The sequence below is a fragment of the Arachis ipaensis genome, chromosome B10, assembly GCF_059453495.1.
Source record: "Arachis ipaensis isolate K30076 ecotype BB chromosome B10, ASM5945349v1, whole genome shotgun sequence".
Classification (NCBI taxonomy): Eukaryota; Viridiplantae; Streptophyta; class Magnoliopsida; order Fabales; family Fabaceae; genus Arachis; species Arachis ipaensis.
Genome location: NC_142435.1, coordinates 145,850,768 through 145,870,152, shown reverse-complemented (window position 1 = coordinate 145,870,152; position 19,385 = coordinate 145,850,768). Strand labels below are relative to the sequence as shown.

Below are 19,385 nucleotides of genomic sequence, written 5' to 3'. Positions count from 1 at the left end.
ACAGTGTTCTGTTAAGAAGTTTTTCTACTTGGATAATGCTTTCTTTCAAAGAAGCATTCGGCCAATACTGAAGAACTAAATCTGAGGTTTGCGAATATGGTTTTGCACATAGCAAAGAGGCTGCTGATGAAGTCAATTTCCTTCATGTTTTACAGATTGTAATGTACTTTTCAATGTTTATCTTTCTGTAATTTCTTGTGAGAAAAGGCATATTGAGAGAGTTCAAGTAAAAGCCATGAGTGAAAAAAGGCTGAGTGATACACTTGAGAAAAAAGCCTAGAGTTATTTTCAGATTTCTTTAGGTGTGTTTATGTCTTGTATCTTGTACCTGTGAGGTATCCCTTTCTTAATTAGGTTAGCACTAAGAGTGATTAGTTAGGTATTAGCATAGCCAATGTCAAGTTAGGTTAGAACTTGAGTGTGAAAGGATTGGGTCAATCCTGTGAAATTGGTGTATGTAATACTATTAACTATAGTGAAATTCTTCCATAGTTGTGGAGGAGACTGGATGTAGGTTGCATAGCACAAGGTAACCGAACCAGGATACATGCTGGTGTTAGCTTTTCTCTTCTCTGCTGAGTTCTATTTTCTGATATTCATGAGACAAAAATAAATTGTCTCATAAATTTCCGCTGCTGAGTTCAAACAGAACCTAAATTGAAAGTTTGTTTAAAAAAGGGAAATAACAGCAACTAAAAGAAAGGCATAGATTCAACCCCCCTTCTCTAAACCTACCAAAACCTTCAATTTGTGTTTTCATTTTTTAAAAGTATTGAAAAGACTTAAATTTTGTCTCAAAACTGAAATCTTAGTTTAAGTCTCTAATTAACAAACACAATATTAATAAGTTTTAGTCCCCCAATCTCAGTTTCAGCATCCCATATCAAATATCATATTGTCTAAAATTAAAAGTATAATACCTCTTATAAATATGAGACAATTCTTATTTCTTGAACTAGTTTTGGAGACAAATTAGATCCACTTAATTTTTTATAAAGATAAATCATGTTTTTAGATATACAATTTTTTAAAAATATTAGTAGTATTTCATATGGCTCAATTTTATTCACAATAATTAAAATATTTTTATCTTGTAAATCTATTTTTATATTATAAGTTTATTCTGCTTTTTTTTTCTCTTTATGTACAAAAATAAAATTGAACCAAATTAAATAATAAAAATATTTCGTAACATTTTAAAATTTTAAAGATAGAAAAACATACTTTACTTAAAAATTAATTAGCTAGTATCTTTAATATACCATTGATTATTTAAAATTTGAGATATATTTCTCTTCAAATGTTATTGAACGTAGAAAAGCTAATGGTTGGTTTCTGATGAAGATATACATATATTACTGCATGGAAGATCTTTCAATAAGAGAAATTGGTTTGACTTGAGGAGCCACATTCTTTGTTGCATATAATGTAATATTTTACTTATTCTTCTCTAATAGATATTCATTTCAACTACAAATCAAGAATTACAAACAAATTTGAACCAATTTTAATTGAAAAAAACTATATAAATTGCATATCAATATAGAAATATTGTGGATCGAAGCTTCATCATGCATGTCTTTCTCCGATTTTACGTAGAAATATTTCTTGCTGCTGAAATTATCATCTCAAGAGATTTTTCCATACACAATTTGAATTTTTCCTTGTCCATAAACCCCTTTTCCAATCCAAATGCAATTCTTAGCTTTCCAATGTAGCTCATGATAGTTATGGTGAGACTCTGCAAGTCCAAGTCCAACAATATAATCAAACATAAACACACTAAAAATAAGCTAATTTAGCAAAATAACCCTAATTTAACAAACTTATTATGGTATATTCAAAAATCGGTTATATATATAAAATATATGTTAAAATATAAAATAAAATGGATTACAATATATGTATTTATTTACTAATATATAATAATTAATTTGATAAGTGATCTTTTATAGCTCATTTTTAAATATTTTTTATCACGTAAAGACTAAAGAGTGTTGTATTTTTTATTAATTAAATAAATCTTAATTCTCCATTTATTATATTTTATATCAACAGTTTATATTTAGAATTTAAAATTTAGGATTTATGATTACGGGTCTAAGATTTATGATTTAGAATTTAAAATTTAGGATTTAGAATTTATAATTTATAATTTACGATCTAAAATTTAGAGTTTAGAGTTTATAATTTATAATTTAAGTTTTATAATTCAAAAAATATTACAGTCTTTACTTTTCTCTAGAGCGCATTAGTATTTATCAATTTTTAATAGAATTTAATTTTAATATTGTAAGACCTAGAACTTTCGGAAAATAATATTATGAGTTAATTTCAATTTACTTATTTATTAAAGACTTTATTTTTTATTAAAAGTAATTAAATCAAGTTTTGATAATTAAATTAGAAATTTTACTTAATTTTATAATTATTGAATAATTTTCTATATTTAAATTATACAGCTTAACAGTTATAATAAAATAAGAATTTTATACGATTTAGTTAAATAATTGAGATTTTGGAATTTAATACTTTAATTTTTATAAACAAAGAAAATTAATTATATTATTCTTAATTTTAAATTAGAATACATGATTAAATGCCAATCAGTAAGTTGACAATCAAATAATATTTTTCAATGTAATTTTAATGGATTAAATGAGATTTTTAATTGATACTCTATACTCTAATTTAATTAAAATTACCAAATTCTAATTTATCTAAAAACCCCTAATTTCACATTTGCTTTGCCCCAAATTAAATTAAACCCTAAACTCCTTTGCTTCAGCTGCACTGCCACCCCTCTTTCATCCCTTTCAGTATAACACTACTCACCCACAATCCCTAATTCAGTGCTGCTACCCCCTCACACACCTTCACCTCAGCTCCACACATACTCAGCCTCACTACCCTCTCATTGATACAACACACGCACAACTCTGCATTCACCGACGGAAGAGAAGGAAGGAAGCGCAGCGCCAGGGGAGGAGAAGCTCGCCGCCGTCAACCTTGCCGTCGCCGTTCGTGAAGTCCGCGCTAGTGCCGTCGCGGAGGAACGTCCCTGTCATCGCAAACTATCGCCATCGCCGAACAGGATCCATCGTCCTCGCTGGGAAGCATGTTGCCGCTGCTGCTGTCCGTCCAGCCCGAGCCGTCGCCGTCGCTGCCGGTCCGCCTTGGAGCCCTTGCCGTCGTCGATGGGGTTGAATCCGCCGCCGGCTTGAGCTGAGGGAAAGGAAACCCATATAGGAGAGAGAGCAGGGGGCTTCGTGGCAGCTCCATCGCACCACTCCTGCCAAGCCACCGCCAAGTCCTGCCGTCGATCGGAACCCTAGCCACCGCCGTCAAAGACGCCACCACCGCCACTGCTGTCAATTGGGATCAAAATTGTTGCTGTGTTCCCAGAGCTGTCATGGAAGTGGTTGATTCGGTCCCAATTCCTCCATTGTAGAGATTGTAAGCTTTAATCCTTGGCTTGGTTCCATCCTGTTTCTCTGTCTTTCTCCTATTCTAGCTAAGAAAACCTATGTCTCTGTTTAGTACTGCTACTCTGATTTCCTGTTTGTTGTTAGGACCATTATGGTGGTGTTGAGGCCATCAGGAAACTGTTAGAGCTGCTGTTGATAAGTTTGATATTGCTACTTCAATTCTGGTTTGCTCTTCTCCTTGATTACGTTCCATTTGCACATTTTATTGTCATTCCCATGCTTGTTTTGATTTAATTCTAGTATATGCCCTGTTTTAAAATTCTCAGGGCTGTGTTCACTTTCGATACCCATTCAATTTGGATGCTCTATTCTGCTGTAACTACCATTACCATCGTGGATTTATTGCCGCTGCTGCCATGAAACGAAAACGGAAGGGGATCGTCGCGTTTGATTTTCCTTGGATTTCGACACTTTGAGGTAGGGGTTTGTTTAAAAGTCAACATATTTTGGGGTTGAATACTTGATGAGTTTAGTGGATTAATGCAAGTGAATTAATTTCTGTGCTGAAAATGACTTTCTGCTGTGATTGAAATTGTGGCTGAATTGATTATTGATTTATCATTTTTTGAGTTTCTGGCAAAAAAAAAAAATGATTGAACAGGTTGATTTTGAACCTTGATTTGAAAATGATTTTTATTGATTATGCAAAATGGTTTTGGAAATGTTAATTCGAAATGTTGGTTTTGATTGAGCCGAAGTTGAAAAGAGGGGACCCGTAATGGGTGGCAAACTCCAATTTTTAGGGGAGGTGCTGCCGAAATTTTTCTAAGAATTTCGAAGAAGTTTTGACTGTGATTTCGAAGATGGTTTTGATTTAAGTATCTTTAATAAGAGAAGTATGTTTTGAATGTTTTTAAAGATTATTAAAGAGACTTGGATTTTTTTTATGATTTGGTTAACTTGTGGTTTTAAAACTCATTTGTTTTCTAATGATGAAATGAGATTTGATTAACTAGAAAAATACTTTAAAATAGTAAATTGAGTATAAATTTAAGGATTTGGGAATAGGAATGTGAGTTTAAGGTTTTTAATGAAATTGAACATAACAGTTAAGAGGGAGAAAGTTATTTTAAGAAATATGATGAAATATGTGTGGTATTGGTCTGGAGGCGAACTTAGTGTGTTGTTTGAGGGTTGTCCTTGAAATTGAGGTAGGATTTAGTGACAATTGGGTTGTTTGAGATCTGGTGATGATTCTGGTTATAGTGTTGTGGGGTGATGACTGAGATTGATGACGTTGGTTATGATATTGATGACAAGATTTGTGATGAAAGAAACATGGTTGAGAATGATGTGGATCTTGATGAATTATGATTGAAATATTCATATGGCTTATTTATTTGAATTATCTGAGATACGAGTTTCCTTGGGTAAAGTACCGTGGTTTGCCACCACGTGTACCAGGTTGAGACTCGATACTCTGTTGACCCTACGACGTAAGTGTGACCGGGCACTATATAAATTCCCGGGAATGTTACCCCCATTGAGCAATATTGATGATTTGAGAAAAAGCTATGCATAGACTCTTGGGGATGCACGTCGGGGGACAGTCTAAGGACAATTCAGACTTGTCGGGTTGGCTGGATAACCGACAGATGAGCCTCATCAGCCATAGGACAGGCATGCATCATATGCATTTGTATGTTTTGATTGAATGTGCAGTTGTTTTGGTTTGCCTAATTGCTTAGCCATGTTTATCTGCTACTTGTTTTACTTGCTGTACTTGAATCCTATCTGTGATTTCCTTTGTTTGTCTTTTGTGTGTGTGTCTATCTGAGAAACCCTTTTTGGTGGAGGCATGAAGAGGGTGGTTCATGGTTTATGGTAGTGAAGGTTGGGGCAGGTAGACTAGGCGTCACTTGAGTATTTTAATGTATGGTACCACTTGGACAGTAGTGAGCGAAGTAAGTTGGACAGAAAGTCACTAGGCACGTCTTTGGTCCTTTTGTTTCTTTAAGCTATTAATCCTTCTGATTTGTAAGTTAAAGGAATTTTCTTTAAACACCTTTTAAAATAAGTCTTCCACCAAACTTCTTCAAAAGCTATTTTAAGAATAAACTACTTTATAAAGGAATTAATTCTATCTGCAAGTATTTCTTTACTTTAATGGTATTCCCATCCCTACTGAGAACGTGTGGTTTGTTCTCACCCCAAAATCTTCCACCCTTTCAGTGATAGGTTCGAAGACTCAGTTTGAAGCTGCGGGCGATTATTGGCTTTATCTATGCGTTGTTACCTTCATAGAGTTCCCTCGCTTGTTGCTTAAGATTCTTATTTTATACAGAGGGATAGGTATTGTATCTGAGTTTTATTTTAATTTACTTGTACAAGATTTATTATTATTAGTAAATATATAATTATTATTACTTGGTGATATCTGGTATATGATTTTTGATGAATTATAAACAACTTTCTAGCATTTTATTAAAGATTTAAATGCGAGTTCGAACTAAAGGCTCAATATTAAATAGTTAATAAGGAAAACAGGTTAATAACGCCTTACTTTTGGTACGATCATGACGTATTAAAAGTTGGGTGTTACATTATGGTATCAGAGCCAGGTTATCCTGATTAGAGCCTTGGGAATGGACTGACTATGCTTCATTGCATACTCTGAGAGTTTGTCATGTAGTAGGTCTTGTCCGGATAACAAGAATTAGAGCTTTGTACACATGACTGTCTATTGATTAACGCTGTTACCTTACCGTTACATATATGCTGATGTTAAGTCTGGCCAACTTAATGTTGGTAGTTTTGTGTACGGGAAGGTTAACAGGTTATCATAGACGAAATAGAAGTAATAGGTAACGCTTGTAACGCGATTTGGGAACGTTAGGAGTTAATTTTTGAGGTTATTCTGCTATTTGTCTCGAAATTCTGCTGATGACATGTGACTTGTTCCTCCTTGATGTGCCTTGAAGTCCTTGTTTGAGATTCCTTTCTTGAAAAGTTGTTTGACTATTTCCCAACCCTATCCCTACGTTTATATGCTTTCTGCCTTATGTTGTTTAAACTCTTTTTCTTAACTCATGTACTTTGAAATAACAGAGTGATCATTGAGATCTTTGCAATTTTGCTATTGATTAAGTTGTTTTCCTTAAGAGTATTGCATTCTTTTTGAATTAGCTGCAAATTTGTTTGAATTGTCATATTCAGTGAACTGATTTCCTTTTTGCATATTTCAATACTCTTGAATATTTTTATAGGGCTGTGATTTTAAGTATTCTATTCACTCCTATTTTAAATCTTTTTTCTTAGAACTTTTGGTTTATCCTTGTGCAAGTTGTTATCGACTTTGTATTCTTTTACTTGAACGGTGTATCTCTTTACTGTAAGTTAAACCTGGTTTTGTGCGAAACAATCATCTATTGGAATTTTAATAAAATCATTTTTGACTTAGCCTACATTTCTTTACATTAAACTTTGAAAATTTTTGTGCATGGTTTAAATTTGTTTGTTTGTAATACATCCTCTATTGCTTTTCATGAGTAAAACTTTATCTCAGGTTTCCTTCTAACTAGAGTGCAGTTTCATGCATACTTTTGTTAGTCGGTATTTGAATACCTTTCGCAGTGTTTGAGAAAATATAATTTTGCCCTTACCCAAATTAAATCTTTTCTTTTCCAAAATTTGCATAGTTTATTTCAAATTAAATTTATATTGGAATAAAGCCACGTTCAAGTTTTTGTTATTCTTTTGAAGGATGTTTGCTACTTATCTTTTCTTTTAGACCGCGAAATGAATTTTTCGCAAGTTTTCCATTCTTTTATGAATAATACATTTAAAAGTATTTTTAATCGTACTCTTGAGTTCTGTGAACCTTGTTTTGGGTTTAAGATATTCTTTTCTACAAACCTCATGCTTCTTTGATTCAGCTTGAACTCATTTCAAAATATTGCATTGTTTTTCATTTTGTTGGTCCTATCAAATTCTTTTGATTTAAGTTTCTTATTCGAAATACGATTTGATTCTCTTTTTAGCGCATCTCAATGTCCTTGAATATCCTTATGAAGTTGTGATTTCAAGAATACCCTTGAAATTTTGGTTTTAGATCTTTTTAAAGAAATTTCAAGTCAATCTTTTCTTGCCTGATTGTGTCCATAGCCCTCTTTTAAATCTAATGAAGATGTTTTGAATTTAGCATGCTTTTATTCATATGAGTTCTTGAAAGCATATGTATTTTGAGACTTTACCTCAAAACCCCTTTTGAAACAAATTTGGATTCTTTTCAACTTTATTGTAATTTCACTACATATTTCTAATTGACTAAATATTTATGAATTTTTGAGAAATTACTTTTGGTTCTTAGTTTAATTAAATTCCATCTTTCAAATTTCACATATTCTATCTTTACCTTAAGAATAGTTCTGATGTACAAGAACTTGATTTTCCTTCTAATCCTATTGTAATTTATGCATATTTTTGTTTGATTATATGCTTAAACATATTTTGAGATTTTTAAAAGAAGATTTTGTTTCACTTTATGAACCTTACGTAATATATTTCGGCCCAGGTATGCTTTGAAGCAACGCAAACATCTATACTTTTGTTAGTTCTTTTAAATATTTATTTCATATCTTTCCTTTTTACAAAGTAAGATAATCCTCTTCTTAAGTTCATCTATTCTTTGTAGATATTCCATTTAATTGTGTTCCTAAACATTCTCTTAAATTTTGTAAACGACGTCGTTGACTTTGGTCACTCTCTTCTTATGAGTCTTATACTTTAAATTCAGTTTGAATTCAATTCTAACGAATGTACCGTTTTCTTCTCATGGTCTCCAGTGAAGTTCTTTGAACTCTTCATACATTCACCTCTTATTTTTATAAAATACCATTTGAATCTGTACGAGTATCTATTCTGGTCATTACACTTCCTTATATAAATCCTATACTCTTTGACCTGACATTAAAATTAATTCCGTACAACGTCGATCCTTGAATTTTAGAAAATGTTAAGTGTTCCTTTTAATCAGGCCATATTGGTTTACGCATTCCAATTGTGCCGTGTAATTTGACGTGTCGTTTGCCCCTTTTTTTTCTTTTCTTGAGATGTAATTTATATTTCTTTGCTTTATAATTTGTACCTTACGCATATCTTGATCTGTTTACACTTCTAACTATGTTAAGACTCTTGCAGCACAATTATTGATCTTATATTCTATCATGAGCTATGAAACCCTTGGGGTTGTCCGAAATTGTTCTGTTGCGATGCATCACTATTGTCCTTAGTCATTCTTTTTATATAAAATCTCATACTTCTTTGACTCAGCTTGAATCTGTTTCAAACTAATGCGCTGTTTTCTTCTTATTAGTTCTATCGAATTTCTTTGACTCAAGAGTTACCCTTGTAGTTGCCAATTGATTCCTTTCTAGTGATCTCATTGTTTGTATATCCTTATTTGCTTGTGATCTCAGTAGTTCTTCAAATTTTTGTAAGGGTTGTTCTTGTCACTTGTCCTTCTTTTTCTGAGGTCTTGTGTCCTTCTAAGTAAACTCGAGATTTGTTTTAATGTCAGTGCGTCCTTTAGATATAGCAAGCGATACACTAGTTCTTTAGGACACGTTTTGCAGACATAGAATGTGAAGTTTACAAGTATGCGACGACACAAGATATTGTGAAGCGTTGCTTCATGCGAAAGGATTTTGTAGATGTTAGACTTGTGACCAATAGTAGGTGTGTGGAACAATTGATGAGGTTGAAAACTCTTGGACGAGTTGCCCAATAAAGCACAGTTGGGACTAGTGAAGATATGCCCTTATGGAGTTAGAAGGTGGAAGCTTTAAAATTAGTACAAGATTTGTTTGCAAACGTTATTCCGTTTGTTTATACCAACTTATTTTTCAACCTTTTGTCACTTTGAATACCAGTTTGTTTTTGTAAACACCCATCTTAAAGATTTATTGATATTCCATAACATTGTATTTTTATCCAGTGTTTGAAAATTTATATATAAGTCAAGATTTCTTGTTTTTCTAAAATATGCAAAAGTAAAGTATTAAAATTATGAAATATCTTGTATATAACTTTAATTTTCGAGGACGAAAATTTTTATAAGCTGGGTAGGATGTAAGACCTAGAACTTTCGGAAAATAATATTATGAGTTAATTTCAATTTACTTATTTATTAAAGACTTTATTTTTTATTAAAAGTAATTAAATCAAGTTTTGATAATTAAATTAGAAATTTTACTTAATTTTATAATTATTGAATAATTTTCTATATTTAAATTATACAGCTTAACAGTTATAATAAAATAAGAATTTTATACGATTTAGTTAAATAATTGAGATTTTGGAATTTAATACTTTAATTTTTATAAACAAAGAAAATTAATTATATTATTCTTAATTTTAAATTAGAATACATGATTAAATGCCAATCAGTAAGTTGACAATCAAATAATATTTTTCAATGTAATTTTAATGGATTAAATGAGATTTTTAATTGATACTCTATACTCTAATTTAATTAAAATTACCAAATTCTAATTTATCTAAAAACCCCTAATTTCACATTTGCTTTGCCCCAAATTAAATTAAACCCTAAACTCCTTTGCTTCAGCTGCACTGCCACCCCTCTTTCATCCCTTTCAGTATAACACTACTCACCCACAATCCCTAATTCAGTGCTGCTACCCCCTCACACACCTTCACCTCAGCTCCACACATACTCAGCCTCACTACCCTCTCATTGATACAACACACGCACAACTCTGCATTCACCGACGGAAGAGAAGGAAGGAAGCGCAGCGCCAGGGGAGGAGAAGCTCGCCGCCGTCAACCTTGCCGTCGCCGTTCGTGAAGTCCGCGCTAGTGCCGTCGCGGAGGAACGTCCCTGTCATCGCAAACTATCGCCATCGCCGAACAGGATCCATCGTCCTCGCTGGGAAGCATGTTGCCGCTGCTGCTGTCCGTCCAGCCCGAGCCGTCGCCGTCGCTGCCGGTCCGCCTTGGAGCCCTTGCCGTCGTCGATGGGGTTGAATCCGCCGCCGGCTTGAGCTGAGGGAAAGGAAACCCATATAGGAGAGAGAGCAGGGGGCTTCGTGGCAGCTCCATCGCACCACTCCTGCCAAGCCACCGCCAAGTCCTGCCGTCGATCGGAACCCTAGCCACCGCCGTCAAAGACGCCACCACCGCCACTGCTGTCAATTGGGATCAAAATTGTTGCTGTGTTCCCAGAGCTGTCATGGAAGTGGTTGATTCGGTCCCAATTCCTCCATTGTAGAGATTGTAAGCTTTAATCCTTGGCTTGGTTCCATCCTGTTTCTCTGTCTTTCTCCTATTCTAGCTAAGAAAACCTATGTCTCTGTTTAGTACTGCTACTCTGATTTCCTGTTTGTTGTTAGGACCATTATGGTGGTGTTGAGGCCATCAGGAAACTGTTAGAGCTGCTGTTGATAAGTTTGATATTGCTACTTCAATTCTGGTTTGCTCTTCTCCTTGATTACGTTCCATTTGCACATTTTATTGTCATTCCCATGCTTGTTTTGATTTAATTCTAGTATATGCCCTGTTTTAAAATTCTCAGGGCTGTGTTCACTTTCGATACCCATTCAATTTGGATGCTCTATTCTGCTGTAACTACCATTACCATCGTGGATTTATTGCCGCTGCTGCCATGAAACGAAAACGGAAGGGGATCGTCGCGTTTGATTTTCCTTGGATTTCGACACTTTGAGGTAGGGGTTTGTTTAAAAGTCAACATATTTTGGGGTTGAATACTTGATGAGTTTAGTGGATTAATGCAAGTGAATTAATTTCTGTGCTGAAAATGACTTTCTGCTGTGATTGAAATTGTGGCTGAATTGATTATTGATTTATCATTTTTTGAGTTTCTGGCAAAAAAAAAAAATGATTGAACAGGTTGATTTTGAACCTTGATTTGAAAATGATTTTTATTGATTATGCAAAATGGTTTTGGAAATGTTAATTCGAAATGTTGGTTTTGATTGAGCCGAAGTTGAAAAGAGGGGACCCGTAATGGGTGGCAAACTCCAATTTTTAGGGGAGGTGCTGCCGAAATTTTTCTAAGAATTTCGAAGAAGTTTTGACTGTGATTTCGAAGATGGTTTTGATTTAAGTATCTTTAATAAGAGAAGTATGTTTTGAATGTTTTTAAAGATTATTAAAGAGACTTGGATTTTTTTTATGATTTGGTTAACTTGTGGTTTTAAAACTCATTTGTTTTCTAATGATGAAATGAGATTTGATTAACTAGAAAAATACTTTAAAATAGTAAATTGAGTATAAATTTAAGGATTTGGGAATAGGAATGTGAGTTTAAGGTTTTTAATGAAATTGAACATAACAGTTAAGAGGGAGAAAGTTATTTTAAGAAATATGATGAAATATGTGTGGTATTGGTCTGGAGGCGAACTTAGTGTGTTGTTTGAGGGTTGTCCTTGAAATTGAGGTAGGATTTAGTGACAATTGGGTTGTTTGAGATCTGGTGATGATTCTGGTTATAGTGTTGTGGGGTGATGACTGAGATTGATGACGTTGGTTATGATATTGATGACAAGATTTGTGATGAAAGAAACATGGTTGAGAATGATGTGGATCTTGATGAATTATGATTGAAATATTCATATGGCTTATTTATTTGAATTATCTGAGATACGAGTTTCCTTGGGTAAAGTACCGTGGTTTGCCACCACGTGTACCAGGTTGAGACTCGATACTCTGTTGACCCTACGACGTAAGTGTGACCGGGCACTATATAAATTCCCGGGAATGTTACCCCCATTGAGCAATATTGATGATTTGAGAAAAAGCTATGCATAGACTCTTGGGGATGCACGTCGGGGGACAGTCTAAGGACAATTCAGACTTGTCGGGTTGGCTGGATAACCGACAGATGAGCCTCATCAGCCATAGGACAGGCATGCATCATATGCATTTGTATGTTTTGATTGAATGTGCAGTTGTTTTGGTTTGCCTAATTGCTTAGCCATGTTTATCTGCTACTTGTTTTACTTGCTGTACTTGAATCCTATCTGTGATTTCCTTTGTTTGTCTTTTGTGTGTGTGTCTATCTGAGAAACCCTTTTTGGTGGAGGCATGAAGAGGGTGGTTCATGGTTTATGGTAGTGAAGGTTGGGGCAGGTAGACTAGGCGTCACTTGAGTATTTTAATGTATGGTACCACTTGGACAGTAGTGCGAAGTAAGTTGGACAGAAAGTCACTAGGCACGTCTTTGGTCCTTTTGTTTCTTTAAGCTATTAATCCTTCTGATTTGTAAGTTAAAGGAATTTTCTTTAAACACCTTTTAAAATAAGTCTTCCACCAAACTTCTTCAAAAGCTATTTTAAGAATAAACTACTTTATAAAGGAATTAATTCTATCTGCAAGTATTTCTTTACTTTAATGGTATTCCCATCCCTACTGAGAACGTGTGGTTTGTTCTCACCCCAAAATCTTCCACCCTTTCAGTGATAGGTTCGAAGACTCAGTTTGAAGCTGCGGGCGATTATTGGCTTTATCTATGCGTTGTTACCTTCATAGAGTTCCCTCACTTGTTGCTTAAGATTCTTATTTTATACAGAGGGATAGGTATTGTATCTGAGTTTTATTTTAATTTACTTGTACAAGATTTATTATTATTAGTAAATATATAATTATTATTACTTGGTGATATCTGGTATATGATTTTTGATGAATTATAAACAACTTTCTAGCATTTTATTAAAGATTTAAATGCGAGTTCGAACTAAAGGCTCAATATTAAATAGTTAATAAGGAAAACAGGTTAATAACGCCTTACTTTTGGTACGATCATGACGTATTAAAAGTTGGGTGTTACAAATATATATTATTAGTATAAAAATAAATTTATATGTACATTTAATTATGTAATATTATATATAAAAAAAGATAATTATTTTAAATATTAATTATGTGAATAATTATTTAAAAAAATAAATGTAATTAAAGGATAGTGTAAAGTTAGTATATTGAAACTAAACTCTTTTAATTATCAATATAGACTTTGTGGCTCAATTTTTCGTTATGGAACCCATGAATGTGATATGCTTGGATATAGAAATAGGGCGTGCTAGACCAAATTGTGGAACAGTTTTATGTGAGTGGCAGGAGTTAGAACTCGGATCCTGCGAGTTTTATGTTAGCAAAAATTGCTTAACAAATCGGAGGGTCCGATTTGGTAGGAGTTGAAATTTGAATTTCACAGCATGCAAATCAGACGGTGCGTTTTGTATATATATAAGGGAAAGTCTAGGGGTCAGCAGATTTATTAAAATCTGGCCAGTACTTAGTCAGCAAAAGAAAAATAAGTGATTCTCTACTATTAGATGAAATCTCACACTATTAAATACACTATTGATGACTAATTGATAGTTACAACTCACAAAATTTACTGGCTCCTAGCACTCCTCATATATAAATTTTTGTATAAATCCGTATTCTTAACTATAACTCGAACCATCCGACAAATAATAAAGTACTCGTATAATCCGATTTACGGTGTTCTGACACCACAAAGCACCTCTTTTTTTTATAACTGCGTTCAACCTAGCATTTGCCCCCATATTGAAATTAAAAAGCTTAGACTTTTGTAGGTAAACCAATAAATTCCACAACCTCTCCCGTCCCCATGCCCCATGCCCCAAAAAAAAAAAAAGCATAAAACGTAAAACTTAAATAAAATAGTTACACACAGACATTGATGGATACCACCAACTATGATGTACAATTCGGTGGCAACTAAATTGAGGGGGGTCATAATTAATTGGGAAGAACTTATGATAGGGGAAAAGCCAATAACAATAAAGTGAACGTGATTGTCCTTGTCACATCACATTTATATATAAACATTGCGTCCTTTTTTAATTTATTTTCCAGCGGAGAAAAAGAAAGGTAAAAGATATTTTCTATTAATAATCAAATAATAAATACTACATTTATCACATACCTCTGGTGGACCAACTACCATAAAATATAAACCTTTGATTGGATGATTAGCCAAAGCCATTTGTTCCACTGGCCCAATGATGCTTGAAACAGTGGTGCTTGAGTTCCTCAGTGTGCTATGCACGTATCTAGCCGCAGCCTGAAATAATAACCCCAATCCAATAATAGAAATAAATGTTTTTCCCTTCAATATCTTTTCATGTTGGAAACATCTTGTTACTGGCAAACAAATTTATCCAACCAAAAAAGTATTGCGCCATGTTGTGACAAAGAGTAGGTGAAGACTGAAGGCTTATGTGCCGTTGTTTTTACGTAAAATTCAAAATTAAAAATTATTATATAATTATTTAGCGAAATTTATTAAATTAAATATTAATTTTAAATAATTGCATGTGAATTGTTATCAAAAACTTTACAACAACTTTTTAATTGCAGGTATGTCAGCAACAATTTTTGTTGTGATAATCAATTTTTTTGCCAATAGATTAAATTATATGTATTATATCAATCTATTATCATTAATAATTCTCTAATTGTATTTTTTTTTTGTCCTACAAAAATGGTGGTCTTATTCAACTTGTATATAGAAATACTTCTCATGAGATGGGTATGAATTTATTAATTCTACTGTTTAAACAGTTCAGTTTAATAAAGTCTCTCAAACAATACGTACCATAATTCTCTGTTTAATTTTGTACAAGTCACGTGATTCCATAATTTTTTTTTACTTGATTACCAATTTACAATTTTACACTACAGTCATATTAAATATATACTAAAATCAGTTATTATAATATTTTTCTTTGAACTTAGAGAAAAGTTTTACATATATTTTTTTTTCTAATACTTTTATCAAAATAATTCAGATATCATAAAATATTTTTTTTAGAAAACTAAAACAGTTAAACAGTAATAGGTGAATAGTTATATAATTTTTTTATGAAAACTAAGGTGAAGTCGGCTTTACGTAAAGTTGATATTTGAGAGCCGTTAAATGAAAATTTAGTCAAATCAGTCAAATCATCTAACGACTCTTAGGTATCAACTTCACGTGAAGTCGACTGCACCTGAGTTTTCACCTAATTTTTTATAAAGAAGAACATGAATTGTAGTTACTGACCTCAGAGCCCCTGAGTCTCTTGACCATATTTAAGAACATGGCAGTAAGAGGAGTAGCCCAAGAACTTTTCTTTCTAGTAATCTCTTTCTGAGCCTCCCATATGAACTCAAGTGGGTTTGCATATTTGGAATCACTTAATTCTGGAATTGGAACATGCAAGAATGCAAATCTGTTCCCCCACGAAGCACCATTGTTGTTACTCTTTTCAACCATTTCCTTAACAGATTTGTATCCTCTTATGTTTCTTGTATTGAACAAAACAAGTGCTGTGGACTGAGAATTTCTTGATTTCAGATCAATGTCTTGCATGTACAGTCGAATGCCGAAGAAAATTAAGCCAGCTAGCACGTCGTTTATGCTCTATAATTTCATTAAAGAAAAAACAATTATATTATATATGTTAAAATATAAAATACATTAGAAATAAGTTAAATAATACATATATTTATATACAAATATATAATAGTTAATTTTAGTGATTAATTTTAATGTATAAATAATATTTTTGATTATATTGTCAGTCCAATGAGAATATATGTAAATGTGCACATATTTCAATTGTCTTAAAAAAAAGTGATTTTATAATTAGAATCTCGCTCCTATAAATTATATTGTAAAGTGATTTTATAAAAATTTATATAAAAAATAATTATGTTATATATGGATATTAGAAACTCCTATACATCAGTGAATTATATAAAAATATAAAGTTGACTGATATTGATAGAAAAAATTATTTTTAATTAAATTTTTACAATTTTTATATTGTTGTGTGAAGACACTAAACAACTTCATCTTAACAAAATAGTAGCATATTGATAATAATTTTTTTAAATAATATAAAATAATAATTTATAAAAAAGCACACAAAAAATGTGTTTAATTTGTTTTTTTTTTTTAGAATTTTATGAAAGAAAAATTATTTGGAAAGGAAAAACATAATTTTATTGGTTCTATTTTTTCCACTAATTTTAAAAACAGAGACTATTAAAAATAAAAGAAAAAAAATACAAACAAATTAAAATGCACACTAAGATATTATAGCCTTGTAGTAGCATTATTGAAAATATGTTTAATTATTCTGTTAGTCCTTATAGTTTTGTAAAATTTTTAATTAGATCCCTATATTTTTTTTAATTGGATCTTTGCACCAATTTTTTTTCAATTGAGTCCCTACATTTTTTTTCTTTTATTTAAGTTCCTACACCAATTTTTTTTTTTTTTTGTTTGGTCTCTATACAATTAAGCCAATTACTATCAAGAGGGACCTAATTGAAAAAAAAAATTGGTGCAGGAACCCAATTAAAAGGAAAAAAAGTATAGAGACCTAATTAAAAATTTCGCAAAATTATAAGAACTAACAGAGTAATTAACCCTTGAAAATATTATGAACTATAAATTAAAAGTATATTGAGGATATATATTAATTAATTTGACATACATACCACTCCAAGTAGAGATTTGACTTCTTTGATGTGGTCAAATGAAAAAGTGACACTTGAGATGGTAACTTGCCTAAGCTTGTTGTCTTCACCACAAGACCTAATTGGTGTGTGATCATCTTCAACCAAGCTACTTTTTAATATGCTCCATCCAAAATCAGACACAGAGTGGAATGCAGAGGAGAAAATATTATTTTTGAAAATTGTTGAAGATTTGGGTAATAATTTTTTATTACTTGAAGGGAGTGTGAATGGAAGATTAGGGTTATCAAGTCTTTGCAAGCATGAAAGAAGAGCACCCATTAGAGAGTAACCATCACCAAGTGCATGGTGAAGTTTGAACACCAATGTGCCAGCTGCATTTCTTGTTGGGTATTTTATTATGTGAATTTCCCAAAGTGGCCTATTCTGTGGTAAATATTCCATTGCTATTTTGGACATATATTCATCAACATCTTCATCATATAATAATAATGATGATGATGATTTTTCATTGGGAAAATTTGGTACCTTTATGTGATCCTCTAGCTTCACTTCAACCTTCATCCATTTTTTCTCTCCATTTTTGTCCCTTGTCTATTCATCATTTTCACAATTTCATTCATGATTAGAATTAAAAGAATTTTAGAAGAATTCATACAAAAAAAAATCTTTAGAAGAATTCATACAAAAAAAAAAAAATTTAATTAAAAGAATTTAATTTTGATAAATTAATATTGTAAAATATTTTATACATTAATTAAATTATATTTGTTTTTTAGATGACTATTTAGGTAATTAAATGTGTCGTTATTTAATTAGATGCATATGTAAAATTATTTTACAGTGTACCAAAAATAATTTTTTAAACAAAATCATAAATTAATTATATATATGTAAAGAGTTGATCATAGAAATGGGATAAAAAAAAATGTGTAATGAGACCTATTTGAAGAGTTAGAAAGACTATTAAGAACCGGGCTATTAATGAGAAGAGATCCATCATTCCATAATAGGAAATTTTTAAGGGACCACAGTGAAAGGCTAAATGTTGCATTCAATAGTACAATAACATAATATTCATGCATATATGGGAGGACTATGCATGCATCTTCACACCCAATTAAAAATCATTTAAATCAATGTAGGTATAAAATTACTAACACTCTATCAATCATTGTGTTTCACACATTTTAATATTTATTTTATACAAATAATTAAATTAAATAACTTATTTTTTACATATATATATATATATATATATATGAGAGAGAAATATTAAGAAGTTATTAAAATTTTATTGTATTTATTATCACTTAGTTATCAATTTAATTTTTTTAGTTTAATTTTTTTAGTCTAGTAATCTAATAAAATATTTTATCTTATATTTTTAAATATTAATAATAAATTAATGACAAAAAATAATAAATTTTGATAATTTTTTAAAGTTTTTTTATAATCTGTATAAATTAAATGCTTATAAGAAAAGATGTATTAAAAAATTAAAATATGGTAGTCTAATGAAAATAAAAAAACTACCTTTTTTCAATAATCTAATTTTCTAACTTTTTTTGTTGACTACTTTTACATATCTCATTAATAATATTTACATTCCAACTTTGATGACTTCTATTTAATTAAACACGACATATCTGGCCTTTACTTAAAAATTTTAGATATAGCACACAGGCATTTTTATTTTTCAATGATATATATTAAAATTAACAACTAAAATAAGTTATATATTAATATAAAATATATATTAAAAATAAATTAGACAATATATATATTCATATACAAATACATAATAATTAATTTTGATAGCCAATGAGTTATAGTTTAAATGGTATAGTCTTTCCATACTCAATTAAGAGGTTGCGAATTCGAGTCTCTTATCTTTAATAAAAAAAAAAAAAACTAATTTTGATAACTAATTTTAACGTATATATAACATTTTTGTTGTTGGTATTATTAACATACCGCGCACTCTGATATTAAATTCTAAATATTAATAAGGAAAAATAACAGAAAAGAACATATATTATAAATTAAAGTTAACAAATTAAAAGAAATATATATATATATATATATATATATATATATATATATATATATATATATATATTTATATACCATGATGGAAGAGAAGCGTGTGTTGATGGGAAGAAAAACATGTTGAAGCAGTGAAAGAGTGTGGGTATCATCGATTGGAACATCAGATTCCAAGACACCAAGAATGTAAACACACAATGAAGTGCTGTTCAAGTATTGCCCAGTTGGACTCACAGGCTCTGCTGGAATTTCTTCCAAATCAAAATCATTTTTCATGCTTCTTCTAGCTAGTGTAGCTATAGATTATAGTGTTGTATTATTCAGATTGTGGTTTTCAGTTCATGAAAATGGCTACATATAAATAAAGAATGT

At 31.4% G+C, this 19,385-nt stretch overlaps 1 protein-coding gene and 1 long non-coding RNA gene across 2 annotated transcripts; one reads left to right on the top strand and one right to left on the bottom strand.

Annotated features, from left to right (window-relative positions):
- Positions 1-1,387: 1,387 nt before the first annotated feature.
- LOC107624025 (wax ester synthase/diacylglycerol acyltransferase 4) lies at positions 1,388-19,343 on the bottom strand. The gene is made up of 5 exons (XM_088485523.1): positions 19,095-19,343; positions 16,986-17,558; positions 15,541-15,900; positions 14,422-14,559; positions 1,388-1,741 (listed from the first exon to the last, which is right to left on the bottom strand). The coding sequence occupies exons 1-5, from the start codon at positions 19,287-19,289 to the stop codon at positions 1,592-1,594; spliced, it is 1,416 nt and encodes a 471-aa protein (XP_088341649.1). The 5' UTR covers positions 19,290-19,343; the 3' UTR covers positions 1,388-1,591.
- Positions 10,015-13,126, top strand: LOC110267375 (uncharacterized). Its single transcript, XR_015881181.1, has 4 exons — positions 10,015-10,721; positions 10,838-10,917; positions 11,020-11,170; positions 12,924-13,126. It is a non-coding gene; the product is annotated as an uncharacterized LOC110267375 (long non-coding RNA).
- Positions 19,344-19,385: the final 42 nt, after the last annotated feature.

What these genes read in the sequence shown, in the direction of transcription:
- LOC107624025 (XM_088485523.1), bottom strand. Translation starts at nt 19,289, where the DNA reads ATGAAAAATGATTTTGATTTGGAAGAAATTCCAGCAGAGCCTGTGAGT. An exon ending in CACGCTTCTCTTCCATCATG is followed by an intron (nt 17,559 to 19,094) that starts GTATATAAATAT and finishes AATGATGAATAG; the next exon opens with ACAAGGGACAAAAATGGAGA. An exon ending in AGAGACTCAGGGGCTCTGAG is followed by an intron (nt 14,560 to 15,540) that starts GTCAGTAACTAC and finishes TTATTATTTCAG; the next exon opens with GCTGCGGCTAGATACGTGCA.